The following is a 17,968-nucleotide window of genomic DNA, read 5'->3' on the forward strand; positions in this document are numbered from 1 at the left end:
ATTAAATTTATTGTATGTAAACACTCAATGAGGATATTATAGGATTTAACGCTTAGAATTACCGAAATTACCCAACCTCATTGTTTCAACTTTCAACCATTCAATGTACCGGCAAAAGGATTAAATTCACAAATGGCCTCATAAGGGGTTTTTTCAGGCAAAACTTTTGTTGCCCAACGGGCATAAGTTATGGACATAAATTAATTTTGTCTGTAAGGCAAATGTACAGGATATTTTAAAACAATGAACCTGTTTAATTGACCACAAGTTTTGCCTTTGAGTCAAAAGCTAGAACTTATGGCTGATGGGTAACAGAGGCAAAGCTTTTGTTGCCCATCAGGCATACGTTTTAACTTTTGCCTATAAGGCAGAAGTTAAGAATATTTCAAGTCAGTAAACCTGGTTAACCGACCTCAAGTTCTGTCTTAGAGACAAGAACTAGAATTTATGCTTGTTGCCTGCTGGGTAACTTAAGTTCTTCCCAGTTGAAATGTTTTCAAGTTAAAATCATTTTTTAAAATTTTTTATTAAGCGGAGCAAAAATTCAAGACCAAACATTTTAGGGGCATCACGCGTCATTTCCTGAAAATAAAATATCACCAACCAAACAACCCCTCATAGGCTATTTTAACTTTTTCCTCCCCTGCTGGCCCCAATTAAAAGTGCTGGGGAGTATCGAAACGTCTCATTTCAGTGATTTCGTCCTCCACTCTCTTCTCATACACTCTCTCTCTCATGCTGTGGAAGCAAAAGATGGGTAAAAAAGAGATTATGATTGACAAAATTATAATATAAGAATAAAATAACAATAGGATTATAATATGCGAATTAAATAAGAACGAAATTATTTAGTGGATATATTTTTATGATTCATTAAATTAAAAAAATGGACAGGAGATATAGCATAAAATACATCTTTGGTTTAAACGAAATAAATTGGAGTAAAACTCTTATTTCAAATGTTAACAGTATCTTTCTTAATTTTTTTTAAAGAAGGGCAAATATAGTATACAAATTTGTGATATAAATAATTTCAAATTAAATAAAATTATACACCAAATATAAATAAAATAAGGGCAAAAGTGTAAATATACCCCTTAACTTTATGGCTTAGAGCAGATATACCCCTCGTTAAAAAAATGGCGCATATATACCGATGCCGTTACACAAATGGTGTAAATATACCACTGTCGTTACACAACTGCCGAAAAATCATTTAGCTTATCTTTTAATTAAGAAAATACCACGTGCCTTTAAGAAAATAATAAGAAAATGTCACGTGGATTTAAGAAAAATAATAAGAAAATGTCACGTGACTTTAAGAAAATAAGTCTACCCATTTCTTTTAGTAGACTAATTTTTCAAAGGCGCGACACAATTTCTTTTTTTTTTAGTGGGTTATCTCATTCGTTTAAATAGAATATCTCCTTGGCTTTAAAAAATAAGTTTATCCATTTTTTAAGTGAACCAGACCCAAGCCACTCAGAAGAAAAATTAGCACGTTACTTTAAAAAAATAAGTCTATTAAAAAAATAGTTAGACTTATTTTTTTAAAGCCACATGACATTTTTTAATTAAAAAATAAGCTAAATGATTTGAAAAAAAAATTCTATCAATGAAAAGAATATTGTTGCATCATTTGTATAATGGCAGGAGAGAACGTATGCACTACTTTTTTAACCAAAGATATAATTGCTCTAACTCACAAAATTAATGGGTATATTTGCACATTTTCCCATAAAATAATTCTCAAATTATCTCATCTCACCAGCCAAACAAACCTTACGGGCTAAGCCCCAAATAAAAAGGTGTTGGGGGAATATCAAACGTGTCATTTTCATCGATACACTCACACTCTCTCTGTGACATGCTGTAGAGAACCAACAATGGGTAGAAAATCGGTGTTACCAAAAGGTAAAGATAAAGTTACCGACGGTAAATCCTCGTCGTCGGCAGGTAAAAGAAAACGTAACGACGATTACGATGAGGATAAAACCGGTGGTCGCAAAAGAAAAGATCGTAGCGTACTTCAGTTCGTTGATGACGTGGCTTACGATGTCGACGACGATGATGACGACGACGACGATTTCAACTTTAGCGACGACTCTGATTTCTTCGATGAAGGTATAAATAAATGCGTTACAGCTGTCACTCACTCAGTTTCCTTTAATTTTTGTTTGAAATTTTGAATGTTGACTGAGAAATTAGGGTATACGGACCTGCATTGTTGTAGATTGTTTTGACTATTTATTTGCATGTTTGAGAAATAGAGTTTTTTTTTTTTTTTGTTGAAGGATTAACCGTAAATTTTGAATTTCTACCGAAATTAGGGTTTGTATAATGAGCTATACAGGTCTGCATTGTTGTAGATTTTTCGATTACTTATTTGCATGTTTGAGATTTAAATAAAGGTTTTTAAGAATCGAGGTTTTTGAAGGATTAGCCGTAAAAAGTTGTTTGAAGGTATATGAGAATCCTTTTAGTTTTGTTTCAAATTTTGAATTTCTACCGAAATTGACTGAGAAATTAGGGTTAGTGTAATAACCTATACATTGTTGTAGATTATTTGACTACTTATTTGCATTTTTGAGGTTTAAATATCGAGGTTTATGAATGATTAGCCATAAACCTAATTCGGTTTTGCTTTGTTCTATATATTTGCGTTTCGGATAATTCAGAAAATTGACTGAGAAAAATTAGGGTTTTTGGGGTGTGTAATAGTCTATACCGGTCTGCATTGTTGTAGATTTTTTGACTACTTATTTGCATATTTGCATAGCCGTAAAACGTTGTTTGAAAAGTTATAGCTAATTCCTTTGTGCTTTGTTCTATATATTTGTGATTCGGATAAATGCGAAAATTGACCGAGAAATTAGGGTTTTTGGTAAATCTGTTTGTGTAATAGGCTATACCGGTCTGCATTGTCGTATAGTTTTTGACTACTTATTTGCATGTTTGAGAATCGAGGTTTTTGAAGGATTAACCGTAAAAAGTTGTTTGAAGGTGTACGAGACAGCGGTCACCTAAATTCCTTTTTGCTCTGTTCTATATATTCGGTTTGACTGAGAAATTATGGTTTTTGGTGAATCTGTTTCTGTAATAAGCTATTCTGGTCTGCATTGTTGTATTATTTTTGACTACTTATTTGCATTTTTGAGGTTTAAACAATAATGGTCTTAGGAATTGAGGCTTTTGAAGGATTAGCCGTAAAAAGTAGTTTGAAAAGGTATACGAGATAGCAGTCACGTGAATTCCTTTTTTGCTTTGTTCTATATTTTCGCGTTTTGGATAATTCGTTGTTGTTGAGAAATTAGGGTTTTTGGTTAGTCTGTTTGTGGTCGTTTGGTACGCAGACAAAATTATCCCAGGATTATAATCCTGGGACTAATTTATCCCATCTCTTGGCACTAATTTATCCCATCTAGGAGATGGGATAAAATAATCCCAGGATTAATGGGATAAGATGGGATATCCCATCTTTATGTTTGGGATGCACTTTATACTTTGTTTGGTACAAGGTATAAATTTATACCTTCTACCAAACATGGTACAAATTTAATCCCACAGTTAGTGCTGGGATATCCCAGCTAATACCGTGCACCAAATGACCCCTTTGTGTATTAGGCTAAGCCGGTATTTATTTTCACGGAAATGTGGTTTTCTTGCATATTTGAGGATTATATAAACTTTTTGAGAACTCAGGCTTTTAAAGCTAAAATTAGCTGCTGAAAAGTTGTTCTGAAATTGCAGCCATTGGTGTAATATTTTTGTTTGTGTAATAAGCTATACCGGTCTGCATTGTTGTAGATTTTTCGAGTACTTATTTGCATGTTTGAGGTTTAAATAAAGGTTTTAGTATCGAGGCTTTTGAAGGATTAGCCGTAAAATGTTGTTTGAAAAGGTATACGAGACAGCAGTCACCTAAATTCCATTTTGTTTTGTTCTATATATTTGCGATTTGGACAGTTCTGAAAATTGACGGAGAAATTAGGGGTTTTGGTGAATCTGTTTGTGTCATAGGCTATGCAGGTATTCATTTTCACATAAATGTGGTTTTCTTTTGCATGTTTAAGGTTTATATAATCTTTTTGAGTACTCAGGCTTTAAATTAAAATTTGTGTAATTTTTTGTTTTTGTTTTGCCAATTGGCTTAGCATGGGAGGTTTTGTATAAAATTTTCTTATTTTTTTTTACCTAATAGCAAATGAACAAAGAAGAAAGAATATATGTGGGGTTTCATTATGCAAACTTGGAAGTTATTTATTTTAACGGGATTCACTTTTCTGTAATAAATTTGGGTTTTAAAAGCTGAGGTTAAGCAAAACCAAAGTAGTACTGATTCTGGTTTGTATCCCTTTTAATTTGTACCTTTTTGATTGCAAGTCATTTTATGTTTCTCAGTGACTGTTGTATAGACGTTACCCTACATTTAATGGAAAAACTATACTTTGACGAATCTATTTGTATTTTACATTCCTTGAAAATGTTTGGTCTAAGGCGTGGTGAATCTGATTTCTTCTTGTCCTGCTGCTGCAACTCCTACCTTCCTTCTAGATTAAACAAACTACAAGCTGCTTATCTTATCAGAAAAAAGAAAAAAAAAAAAACTACAAGCAGTTTAAGCCTAATACATAGCAAATAAAAACATGTTTAACTCTGGTGCCGTGTTTATCTTACTGCTCTCGTAGTTGTGATTGCCTAAAAATGCAAGTTATGTGCTCCTATGTATATGCGTTTATATATGTATATATTATTTCAAGGCGGGATCGCGGAAAGGGAAAGGGGTTAGTGAGAATTGAATACATACGTATGTGTGGTAGACCCCCACTGATGTCACCAGACTATAAGCCTTTAGTGGTAGATATTCTGTATAATATTTACTATCCCAGAGTTATTTTATTTAATTATCTATTTTCCTGATAAGTACACTATGCCAGAGTTACTTTGACTTTGGATTATCTAATCATTGTGGTTCCTTTGGTGCAAAACAGATTTGCTTGAAGAGGAATTTGGAAGTAATGTTGAAATCAAGAATGAACCTGCGAGAACACCCCAACTCCCAGTGGTCAAAGAGGAGGAAATGGATGGAGAAGAGCTAGAGCAAATGTTAAGGGAGCGTTATAGACCAGGTTCTAGTTTTGTTTCCTATGCAGAAGATAATGATGAGAGGAAGAGACAATTTGAGCAGGACACAATTGTGCCTACTCTGAAGGATCCAACTATATGGAAAGTTAAATGCACGGTAAACAAATTGACAACAAAATGAAAAGTCATGGATGCATATATGTCAGATTGTTGTCATTAAATTCTTTCCTGCTGCCTTTCCAGTTTTACGGCTTATGTTTTCTTTTTTTTATTTGCATTGTGCTATAGGTTGGAAGAGAAAAGCACTCAGCTTTCTGTCTTATGCAGAAGTACATAGACTTGCTTGCTCTAGGAACAAAGCTGCAAATAATTTCCGCTTTTGCACTTGATCATGTGAAGGGAGCTATTTATATTGAGGCTGACAAACAATTTGATGTCTACGAGGTTCTACTTCCTTTTTTGTTGTTTTATTATGACATTCTTAGGTCTTGAACTTGCCTTGATGCTTCTGTGGAAGTCTGAGCATTCTTTGATGACATTTTCTTTTTGATGAAAGCATTCTTTAATGACTTCTTACACTCACTAAGCCAAACTCCTTGTATAGGCATGTAAAGGACTTTGTAGTATATATTCAAGTAGAGTGGCACCCGTTCCCATGAATGAAGTCGCTCATTTGATTGCCGTCCGGAAAAAGTCTAGTGGGATTTCTGAGGGCATGTGGGCACGTGTCAAAAGTGGAATATATAAGGGCGATCTGGCACAGGTGCTTTTTATTCCATCAGCTGGCTGCTATTAAATCTCTATTATCATACGTGTCAATGCAGTATAAATATTTCTGCTGGTTAATGCTGCTTATTGGCCTCGCTTTACTTGTCTAAGAAAGTAAACAACAATAGTAAATCGCCTTCTTTTTAGTGCTTGCTAACTGTTTCAACATGGTCATGTAGGTTGTGGCAGTGAATGATGCACGGAAGAAAGTTACGGTGAAGCTGATTCCAAGAATAGACTTACAAGCCATTGCCGACAAATTTGTAATAATTTATATTCGATTTTCAGAATTGTTTTGTGTTTTTGTTAAGGTGAATAACTCTGTAAATATGAAGATATGAAGCATAACACCCTACTCACTTCTTCTTTTCACTTCCCCATCGTGAAAAAAGAAAAAAAAAACACCGAAGTAAAAGGAAGAGCAAAAACCTATGTCAGGGAGAGAGGGAGGGAGGGACGGTGCTGCCTATGATTTCTGGATCATTGTGCTTTGGGTTATTTTGACCTCAAATTTATTAGAGTAAGAAATCCACATCTGTTTAGAGTTGTTAGTCTTGTGCATTTGTACGTAATTGGTGGTTGTGATTTAGTATTTCCTGCACTGCACGATGTAGGTTCTTTTAGTTGTTTATCTAATATTACAATTTAGATCAAAGCACTGTACTTTCTCCTCTTTGTTTTAAATTTTTGCTCCTATGCTCTATCAGTAGTTATGCTTGATTTTTGGCTAATATGCACTTAGCAATCCATGTTTAACATCTTATTAATCTACTTTCATCTAATTTAGGCTTATATACTTCTGCAGTCCACTGCAGAAATGCTGGTTATCATCCTCGCTGATAAAAAATGCGGGTTATAAACCTCAATACAACTGTAATATGACTAGTCTTCTTAGAATGCATTTTTTCAAGGGCTATGGATTTCCTCTTTGCAAGAGCTCAACATCTTTTTGATGTAGTAACATATTTCATTACTGGCATCAAGGAGATGCAAAATTACAGAAGTAGCAGATGTTAGCTCCAATACAATGCATTTCTATTCAGGCCAGGGAGCTAAACAAAAAAACAAAAATTATGGGGTTAAGCTAAAGTAAGTAAACTGATAACGTCATAAGGTTGGGGACAACATTATGTACAGGGGTGAGATCTCTCCAACTAGAGAGACACAGTAGGATTTTAGCTTTCAGAAAGTGGGTAGGAGCTGAAATGCCATCAAAACATTGTTATTCCTCTCTTGCCAAAGACACCAAAAAATGCATGCAGGGCTCACCTTCCAGACTTTCTTGATGGCTTGTCAACTTTCCACTTGCTCCATCCTTCAACTGCTTCCTTGGGTGCGCACTGGGTAAACCCTGCTTTTGTGCAACAGCTCGCAAACCACACAGGAGAGATAACCCGCACTAGGCAAGCTCCGTGCGACGAGCTCGACTCATAAGGCAAATCCCCTGCTGTTGTAGGCAAGGGGTTTCGAACCTGAGACCCTCATTATGGAAGCCCCAGGTGAGTCCAGCCTATTCCCAGAATAGGTAGAAACATAGATCTCATAGTCATGCCAGCAGCTACTGGGCAGTGAAGGAATAGGTGGTTGATAGACTCAGCTTTGCTGACACATATAACATCTCTACTAGCTGGAAATTCCTCTTAGAAAAGTTGTCTTGAGTTAGCTCTTCTGATAGCATGTGAAGGTCTCAAACGTCAGAGTGCAAAAATGCAGGGATATTATAGGGTTGATATCAGCGTCGTCTGCTCTAGCGGGGAATTGTTGTAATCACATTTCACCTGGGTTTATGGTTTTTATTTGACGAGGGGAGATTTCAATTCCTAATTTTTAGTCACGGTTTAAGTTTATCCTAAAACAACTCTATACTTGAGTATTCATAGACTTCTAAAGTTGTACAGTCATTTGTTTGAGACCTTTCAAAGAATATTGAACTGACTATTCGCATGCTGATCTATCCATACCTTTCCATTTTTTTTTCCCTTACAACTTACTCAGATAGCTGAATTTTAAAATCACTTGTAGGGTGGAGGAGTTGCTGCCAAGAAGGGAGTTATTCCAGCACCAAGACTAATTAGCTCTACAGAGCTTGAGTAATATGTTTACTCCATTTGTTACGATTCTTATATAATAGGTTACAAGTACGTGATTTTCTTCCTTTAATTAAACTGCAGAGACTTTCGGCCTCTCATCCAATACCGGAAGGATCGGGATACGAACCTAATGTTTGAAATTCTTGACGGAAAGATGCTGAAGGATGGTTATTTATACAAAAAAGTGGGGACTGATTCATTGAGCTATTGGGGTGTAGTGCCTACTGAAGCTGAACTCCTAAAGTTTGAACCTTCTAGTAATGATGAACCCCAGGATGTAGAGTGGCTTACCCAGCTTTACGGTAATCGGAAGAAAAAGAAAATCACAAATGATTTCAAGGTTGGTCAGAAAGGAGGTGAGAAAGGAGAGTGTTCTTCAAGCTCTAGCATGGAAAACAATTTTGAAGTGGATGATCTTGTATTTTTTGGGTAGGTTTGTCTCTTACTGTTTACCAATGTGGAATTTGCACCCTGTATTTGTCATTCTTGCTTAATCGTTCTTATATGCTATTACAGTAGGAATGATTTTGGCATTATTATTGGCAAGGAGAAAGATGATAGCTTTAAGGTATATGCGTTTCTATTGGCTTTGTTTTGCTTTGGGTGAATGATATCTTATATAAAGTGATTATTTCTCAGATCATGAAATATGGTTCAGATAGACCTGTGGTAGTGAGCATTCAACTGCGTGAGTTGAAGCGTGCATCTTTTGATAAGAAGCTATTCACTGTGAAAGATCAGCTAACTAATGCCATTTCAATCGGTGATGTGGTTAAAGTTTTGGATGGTTCCTTGAAGGTTTGACTGTTTTTCATCTTTTGTTTTTATCTTTTGATGATTATGGTAGTGTCTGGGTCAGCTTTTGTGTACCTTAACTAATTCACAGCTTACTTGCTATCTCCCCAACTGCCCACTAAATGTTAGGTAGATAAGAATAATTCACTAGTGCTACTACAGGCATTCGAAACCTTGGGTCCAAGGCTGTTACTAGGTTACCCCTTGGAAAGGTTACCCCTTTGTTATTAGTCTTCTGAAATGATGCAATGGAGGGTTAATAAATGCAGGATAGACAAGGAACTGTGAAGCAGATCTACAAAGGTGTCGTCTTTCTATATGACCAAAGTGAACAGGATAATAATGGTTATCTCTGTGTCAAAGGTCAGATTTGTGAAAGAATTACAGGAAGTGGTGGTGTATTGAATGAAAAGGTTTGTACATTTGGGGCTTATTCGAGCTAATCGTATTTATATGTTACCCATATTTGTTCCCTAACTTTTTTGTGCATATTTTATTTAATCAGGGAAGTGAGCCTGGTTCCTCAGGTTTTGCAGATTTCTCATCATCCCCTAAATCCCCTCTTTCGCCTGAGAAATCTTGGAGAGTGAAGGATGATAACAACAGCTGTATGTTTTTTATGAGTCTGCTCTTTTTCTATTTGATGCCTCGAATCAACGGACTGGCTCCCAATTAAAATATTGATTCCTTTAACTTCTTTTTTTTTTCTCTCAACAGTCAAGCGCGAGGATACAAATGAAATGTTTTCAGTTGGGCAGGCACTGAGAATCCGAGTGGGGCCTCTGAAGGGATATCTTTGTCGTGTAATAGCCATACGACGTTCTGATGTTACAGTAAAGCTTGATTCCCAGCAAAAAATTCTTACAGGTTTATACATTTCCTTACTTCTACTTCTAATATTATATGGGAAAATGTCGCTAAACTTTCTGTCTTTGTAGTCAAATCCGAACATCTTGCTGAAGTTCAAGGAAATAGATCTGTCATGTCTCTTGGGTACAATTTCTTTACCTGAACAAATTCGAGGAGAAACTTTTCATTTACTTTTTGACACTTTGATTTCTTTTTACACTCTCTTTACTTTCTACAATAGGGGCGATGGTGATGCGGCAAAACCTTTTGACCTGCTTGGAACACAGGATGGTTCTCAAGGTAGGAAGCATTTTGCTCCTTTTCTTGGATGAGTAAAAGTGCTTTTTTATTCCAGATAAAAAGCACCAAATAGGTGCAGCTACATATAAAAAAGGCTCTATCAAAGAGTTGAACATCATACATCTGTCATCTTATACCAAAAGCCAAAAGATATAAGCATGAGTATCTAAGTTTGTGTATAGAGTTAACTAAGCCTTCAAAGTATCTTTATTCCTTTTCCACCCAACTGGTCCAAAAAATGCATGCTGGGATGGTCATCCATGTTCTCCTATTCTGTTCTGCAATTCTCTTTCTTCGTGCAAGCAGATCCTCCACTGTCTTTGGCATTGCCCATTTTAGATTGTATAAGCTGAGAAACATGCACTACAGATTTGTGGCTGTCTGCCAGTGTACAAAGAGGTGATTCACTTCTTCCTCATTTTCCTCACACTTGAGCTTCTGCTACACAACGGTATTCCCATCCCTTGTAACTTTGATTTTGTCAAACACGCTTCATTTGCAGTTATCCAACAAAAACTAGCAACCTTAACTGGTGCTTTGGCTTCCAGCTTATCTTCCAAGGCCACTGTGTGATAGTAATCTTCATGTTGCACAAAGTTCTGTACCCAGACTTAACAGTGTATTTCTTATTCTTTTGATGTTCTGGCCCCTTCTAATTATCCAGAAGATTAGTGACTCCCCTAATTTCCCGGTCTTCACAGTTTCTCCTAAAAGATAATTCCCGGTATCTTTGTGATGTTGTGCTGCTGTTGCTTTAGATTTACTTCCAAATTATATTGGGGGGATATCTCCTGCCAAAATATGTCCGCATGTTACCCATTGAGAAGTGTGTGGTTTTTTATATAATCATCTCTGAGTTTTCAGATGTTCTTCAACATGCCCACGTCATGACGTACTGTGACGGTTTTACAGGACCAACTGTCCCGCCCATGTCTGGCAATTATAACCTGTTTCTGCGTGCGGAATTTATTACTGCCTTTGAACATATCTTTCTACATGGATGTATCTGACTGCAGAGCCTTCTTTTGTTTGTTTATTTGTATTTTTGCCGTTTATTTTTCTTTCTTAGCTTTTGGTTGTCTTGTCTCGTTATTTGATGTCAAATTTTCTATATATCCGTACTTCTCCTTTGATAAGTATAGTCTGTACTTTTATCCTTTTTCTTTCTTTTCTTCGTTGCAGTTACTCTTTACTTAAAAGACAGTACTAGCTAACAAATTTATCAAGGTTTCTAACTTATCGTGTATGTATTTGCTGGTTCTTTCTTTTATCTTTTTGGCAGATTGGATGGTTCAAGGGGCCACAGCCACTGAGGGTAGCACCGGAAATGCAGGAGCATCATCCTCTGCTGAAAGGTTAAATTTTTTTGCTAATATTTATTGTTTGTTACCTGTTCATACATCTCAAAGTAGTATCTATGTGGACAGGTATTTTTATTTCTTTCTTATGTAAACGTTGATTCATGTATCTGCTGGTCATATGTGGAAAGGTTTTTTTATTTCTTGCTTATATAAAAGTTGATTCATGTATCTGCTAGTCACTATGTGGTAAAGGGCCTGCAGATGGAGATGCTTGCATCTGCTTTCCATACTTGAAACAAAAAAGGAGCTCAAATAATGCCTTTTTTTTTTTTTTGAGGAAGAGTTAATTGTCTAAGTATTTTTCTTGATATGATAAAAGAGTTGTTATGAAAAGATCTAGTTCAAAGTTTAAAAGTCGTTGCTAATGTTTACTGTCTGTAATGAAAGGTTTAAAGTTTTTGCTAACATTTACTTTTTGTTTTCTTGCTCATACATCTCTCGGTAGTATCTATGTAGAATGGTATATCTATTTCTTGCATTTCTAAATCTTGATTCATGTTGTTCACCCCTGGGTAAAGTGTGTAAAGATTGAAATGCTTGCATCTGTTTTCCATACTTGTAATAAAATTAAAAGAAGCTAAAATCATGTGTGATTTTGAGAAGGAATTATTTGCTGCCGCTTCTTCTTCTTACGCTAAAAGAGTTGTTATGAAGAGATTGACTTTAAATCTTCTCTAGTTTCTGTCCAATGAAATTCTTAAACTATCTTTTGTCTACTTATGTTCAAAGTTTGGAAGTTGGAACTGACCTGCTAAGGAGCTGATGTTTTCTCTCACTTTGTAAAACTTTTGCAAACTCATATTTATCAGTTCACATACTTTTGAACATACTCACAGGACAGGGCTTGATAGGTTTCGGATTTCTTTGCTTTGGGGGAGGGGAGGGATTGAGGTTAGGAAGGAATGGGGGAAGAGATATAAGACTAACTAAGAAATAGGCATAAGAGGCTTGAGTATGAGTGAAGGCACTAATATCAAAGGATGAAATTACACAGTTACTTGGATATCCAAATTTACAATACTAGTTTTAAACTTGCCTCTGCGATTTTTGGTTAAAACTGTATGTCTTCTGTTCAACTATCTCCATTCGGCTTCTTAAGAAAAGTTTTAATTCATGCGGTTTTACATATTATGCAACTAATCTTCAGACTTTTACACGACATTCGCGGTATGAATTTTAGTGATTCGTTGTTGCTTTTAAGGCACTATAGATTTTACTTAATTTGATTTCATTTGACACTGAGAAGATGGAGCTTTTCCCTTTTTTCCCTCTACATTATTATTCGCGGTATGAATTTTGTTGATTCGTTGTTGTTTTTAAGGTACTATAGATTTTACTTGGTTTGATTTCATTTGACACTGAGAAGATGGAGCTTTTCCTTTTTTTCCCTCTGCATTATTATTGAAAATCAATGATATTTAATATGAACTGATAAAGGCAGAGCCTTTGTGCAGGAGTTCTTGGCCTGCCTTTCCTTCTTCAAGCTTATCGGTCAGTATGCAATCTCTTCTTGAAAATGCCCAAGTCTGGACCTCGGTCTTATGACTGTTGTTATGTCCCATTTTTCTGCCATGAGCTCACATCAGAATCTACTGGATTATTGCAGGTTCAGCTGGATTCTGCTGATGATTCAAAAACTGGTATGATAATTGTGTCATATTGTGAAGGTTACGAGCCAGGCAAATGCTGCCTTAGCCCTTGTCTTCTGGATTTTCTTTTACTAATAATGAGGAGCAGTCTCAGCTTTAGTATATGCTGACAAGCTGGTTGTACTTTTTGTCAGTCTCCCTGCAATAGCCCTTGTCTTCTGGCTTTGGTTGGACTATAACCAGGAGCCATCTCAGCTGTGGTATATGCTGACCAGTTGGTCTTCTAAGAAGTTGGCTTGTTTAGTATTCTAGTATTGAAGGACAAACCCTTTCTCTTTGCTATAGGACTCCTCTTTTCACAGAGTCACTGCACGTTCATGAGCTCATGACTTCCTGGTGATTCATATAAGTTAATTCAGGCCTGCAATATTTCTCTCTTTTGACTTTTTAAACAGAACTACAAAATTCGACGAAATCAAAATAGATTTTCCTGAAATGGCAGATAGTAGGTTAGAAGTGCATCTTATGCATCAGTCTGTAAAAAGTCTAGAAAGCTATGGAAGTAAGTGGTCAAGAATTGTATTAGCTTGAGGATTTGTAGTTTTCCCGTCGGTTGGTAGTTTTTTCTTTGGACAGTCATAATTGAATCCAGTTGCCTTTTACTTGTTTATTTTGGACCTTACTTTGACTTACTTCAGGTTATCCAGAGAAGTGGATGCTTTTCTTTGTTTTTTGAGCTTAAAGTGAAGCTCTGTCATGCAATAGTGAACTGCCAACTGAAATTACTTTTCCTGTGTGCATTATGTTTTCTTTCAAATTAATGCTTCTCATACCATATATGTAGGTAATTCGATATGGGAGACTAAAGCAACTCAAACTCAGAATACATCATGGGGTGCATCTGGAGTCAGTGAAGGAACTGTTGCTGGCTCTGGGCAAGATGATGGTTGGGCGAAAGCTACTTCTACTGCTGGTGCCACTAGTGGTGCGTCCGATGGCTGGGGCAAAAAGGTTGAATCACATCAAGAGAGCACCAAGAAGGTTATGGATAATTCCTGGGGCAGATCTGTGCAAAAACAAGGGAATAATGATGATTCTGGCAAAACCTCATGGGGCAAGCAGGATGGTGGATCTTCTTGGGGTAAGCAGTCTGATGCTAATACAGAATCTGACTGGAAAAAACAAGATGGTGGATCGGACAAGACAGATAAAACCTCGTGGAGCCAGCAGGGTGCCGGATCTTCTTGGAATAAAAGTGATGGTAGATCGTCTTGGAGTAAGCAAGCGGGTGGATCTTCTTGGGGTAAGCAATCTGATGCAAATGCAGAAACTGGATGGAAAAAGCAAGACGGTGGATCAAATAAGACAGAGAGCAAAACCTCTTGGAGTCAGCAGGATGGTGGATCTTCTTGGAAGAAGAGTGAAGGTGAAGGTGGATCCTCCTGGGGTAAGCAATCTGATGCAAAGGCAGAGAATAGCTGGAAAAAGCAAGATGGTGGATCTAGCTGGAGTAAGCCAGACAACAAAACCTCTTCTAGCCAGCAGGACTCTGGATCCTCTTGGAATAAAAACAATGGTGGATCTTCTTGGGGTAAGCAATCTGATGCAAATGCGGAGACTGACGGGAAAAAACAAGATGGTGGATCTAGTTGGAGCAAGCCTGACGACAGCAAAACCTCTTGGAGCAAGCAGGATGATGGTTCTTCTTGGAACAAAAAGGAGGATGTATCATTCACCAAGCAAGCTGGAGGTACTTCATGGGACAAGGGAAGTGGTGGATCTGCTTGGATCAAGAAGGAAGCCGAATCTGGTGGGGGCAAAAAGGATGGTGGGTCTTCTTGGGGTAAACAAGCTGCAGGGGGATCGTCTTGGAAAAGAGGTCATGATAAAAATCTTGATGAAGACACCGGTGTTCCAGTTAATCAGTCTTCTGATTCTCAGAGCGGTGGTGGTTGGAATGCTTCCAAACGGTCAAATGATGGATGGTCTTCTAGTTGGAATAAAAATTCTGCCACAAAGGAGGTAGGAGGTTCTAGTGGAAATCAGTCTGATTGGGACAAAAAATCTGGTCAAGTGGGTGGAGCCGCTGGTTGGGACAACAAGATCACTCATAAAGAGTCAGAAGGAAACTCCTCTGCATGGAATAGCAAATCTGCAGTCGAACAAGATGGAAATGGAAAAAATCAAAATGATCCATGGAGTGCCAAAAAGACTTCTGATGGAGGTTCATCTACAGGATGGGGTCAAAGTAATTCGTGGAAGAGTGGAACGAATGATGCAGTTGGACAAGATTCTTGGAGCAGCAAAAGTAACTGGAATTCTGGAAGTGACTTTGGTGGCAACAACCAGCAGTCTGATTCTTACAGTGACAGGGGAAGAGGTGGTGGTTGGAGGGGAGGCCGTGGTGGATCAGATAGGGGTGAATATGGAGGTGGGGGTGGTTCAGATCGTGGTGGCTTTGGAGGCAGGGGAGGTTTTCGAGGTAGAGGGGACAGAGGAGGTTCTAGAGGTAGAGGATCAGAAGGAGGAGGCAGCAGCTGTTTCAAGTGTGGCGAGTCTGGACACTTTGCTAGGGACTGTGACCAGGGTGGAAGCGGCGGTGGTGGTGGCGGTAGATATTCTGGTGGTGGAGGTGGCGGCGGCGGTTGCTACAAGTGTGGGGAGGACGGTCACTTTGCCCGTGAATGCCCCAGCAGTGGTGGAGGAGGTGGTGGCGGTGGCGGCAGCGGCGGCGGTTGCTACAAGTGTGGGGAGAACGGTCACTTTGCCCGTGAATGCCCCAGCGGTGGCGGAGGCAGTAAGTTTTCTGCTGGTGGAGGTGGCGGCGGCGGTTGCTACAAGTGTGGGGAGGATGGTCACTTTGCCCGTGAATGCCCCAGCGGTGGCGGAGGCGGTAAGTCTTCTGGTGGTGGAGGTGGCGGCGGCGGTTGCTACAAGTGTGGGGAGGACGGTCACTTTGCCCGTGAATGCCCCAGCGGTGGCGGAGGCGGTAAGTATTCTGGTGGTGGAGGTGGCGGCGGCAGCAGTTGCTACAAGTGTGGGGAGGCGGGTCACTTTGCCCGTGAATGCCCCAGCAGTGGCATGGGAACTGGTTCAGGAAACGCAAGCACAGCTTGGACTGCAAACAAATTCAACACTGAGGATTGGAACAAATCAAAAGAAACAAGTGACGGACCGAGTGATACGTGGGGTAAAACATCCAGCTCTTGGGGCAAAGGAAATAGTTCTGGCAGCCAGGGAGGCACAGCTTGGACTGCAAACAAATCCAACACTCAGGATTGGAACAAATCAAAAGAAACAAGTGACGGACCGAGTGATGCGTGGGGTAAAACAACCAGCTCTTGGGGCAAAGGAAACAGTTCTGGCAGCCAGGGAGGTACAGCTTGGACTGCAAACAAATCCAACACTGAGGATGTGAACAAATCAAAAGAAACAAGTGACGGACCGAGTGATGCGTGGGGTAAAACAACCAGCTCTTGGGGCAATGGAAACAGTTCTAGCAGCCAGGGAGGCTGGTGACAGCTTTGAATGGTAATTATATGTACATAAACTTGGTTGATTTTTATATCCTGCTCATCTAGGTCTTTATACTCTAGAAATTTGCGCTATACGATGCACAGATTCTACTTGCAAATATCTGGGATGACAGTCTCAATATTTTATTCAAGATGAACTATTTGAAACTTCATAAATTATTACATGCTTAGTTGATTTTGTTATGTTATACATTTTGCTTTTCTGTTTATCTTTACTTTTTCTTTGGATTCTGAACCAGCTCCTGTGCAAATTGATCTGTTTAATTTGAAACAGGCAAATTTTTTAAATGTATAGGTCATTTTGTTGCATACTTGCTGCTCCCATTTCCACCAACTTTTCTTGTTGAACATTGTAGTAATAGTTTTGTCCTAAATATCTGCAGGTTATTTTGCTATGGAAGGTCGATTGAGCTATCCGTCTAATTATCTGGTTTTTAGTTTGTAAAAAGAACAAAGGACAGACTTTCTTGGGGAGCATGAATTGGGACTTTAGATGCTAAGATTTGTCGTAAGTTATTACTCTTGAATTGCAGAACATAAACTATTTGAATGTTGGATATTTGTGCTTGCTTTATTTTCACTTCGGAGACTGATATTTGTGTGGTGCTTGCTTTTGTAATGACTTTAACATGTGGCTTTGGCATATAGATTAGTGCTAACCAAGGATAAAGCTGAAAATAATTTTATTCAAGGATAGACGTATAACCTAGGCACGTCGGTTATCAGGTTGTGTTTTAGTCAACTGCTTATCTTGTCCAGTTGTGTTTACATTTTGTTTATACATATTTTGTGGTGTCTTCATAATAAAATTACCTTTATGTAAGTGCATGAATGCTTAGAGCCTAATCTGCAGAGAGCAAAAACATGTTATGAATTGGACCTGAAAGTAGCAATCTTCATTTACTTGAACTTTTAGGAAGTCAACCTTCAGTAACTGGGGTGTTTTAGCAATAGAGGATTATGTTTTCACGGACTTGCAAACTTTGTTTGTTTTTGAAAATATAAGGATTCTTAATAAATATTGAAAATGTAATGCTCTGGCATAATTAAGTTTTAACCCCAGCTAGCTCTTATAGTGCTTATATGGATTTTCTCTTTATTCAGGTCTTTTTTCCAATTTCTGTGATCCACTTTTGTTCTAAGAAAACTCATCTCTTTATATTTAAAATAGTTTAACTTTAAAATTGTGTTTCTCTTAATGAGATGATTTATAGGCTAGGTACATGAATATTGAAGGTTTGTTTTATATTACAAGTTCCAGAAAATTTTCTTTTAAATGGTGCCAAATAAATTGACACGAAGCTTATAACTGCATACATATTCTAGTAATTATGTATGAGTAGAGTAGAGATTAGAGATAGCAAAGTCTCATACAATTTTTAACTGTGAGAGGAGGAAATGTATGTAAACTTTTGACAACTTGAGGTGAATTGGTTCTCTTAAAGGACTATTCTTGCCCATCTCGCGATTCACAAAAGCCTACCAAAAGTCTACCTTCAAACCCTCAAGTCAAAAGTAACTTATCAAAATTTAAACACAAACACGTGACCTTGTATTCTCAAGTTTGGGTACATCTAACTGTACGAAGAAAGCTA

General features: G+C 37.8%; 1 protein-coding gene across 1 annotated transcript; it reads left to right on the plus strand.

Annotated features, from left to right (window-relative positions):
* The first annotated feature begins 1,814 nt into the window (after nt 1-1,814).
* Nucleotides 1,815-16,966, plus strand: LOC132613974 (protein RNA-directed DNA methylation 3). Its single transcript, XM_060328297.1, has 19 exons — nt 1,815-2,124; nt 4,992-5,242; nt 5,374-5,529; nt 5,690-5,848; nt 6,033-6,116; nt 7,876-7,943; nt 8,025-8,372; nt 8,460-8,511; nt 8,583-8,741; nt 9,008-9,151; nt 9,244-9,346; nt 9,456-9,605; nt 9,677-9,731; nt 9,829-9,887; nt 11,170-11,242; nt 12,703-12,739; nt 12,855-12,888; nt 13,682-16,368; nt 16,757-16,966. The coding sequence occupies exons 1-18, from the start codon at nt 1,887-1,889 to the stop codon at nt 16,354-16,356; spliced, it is 4,845 nt and encodes a 1,614-aa protein (XP_060184280.1). The 5' UTR covers nt 1,815-1,886; the 3' UTR covers nt 16,357-16,368; nt 16,757-16,966.
* The last annotated feature ends 1,002 nt before the right edge of the window (nt 16,967-17,968 follow it).

The sequence above is a fragment of the Lycium barbarum genome, chromosome 10, assembly GCF_019175385.1.
Source record: "Lycium barbarum isolate Lr01 chromosome 10, ASM1917538v2, whole genome shotgun sequence".
In the NCBI taxonomy this organism is placed as follows: Eukaryota; Viridiplantae; Streptophyta; class Magnoliopsida; order Solanales; family Solanaceae; genus Lycium; species Lycium barbarum.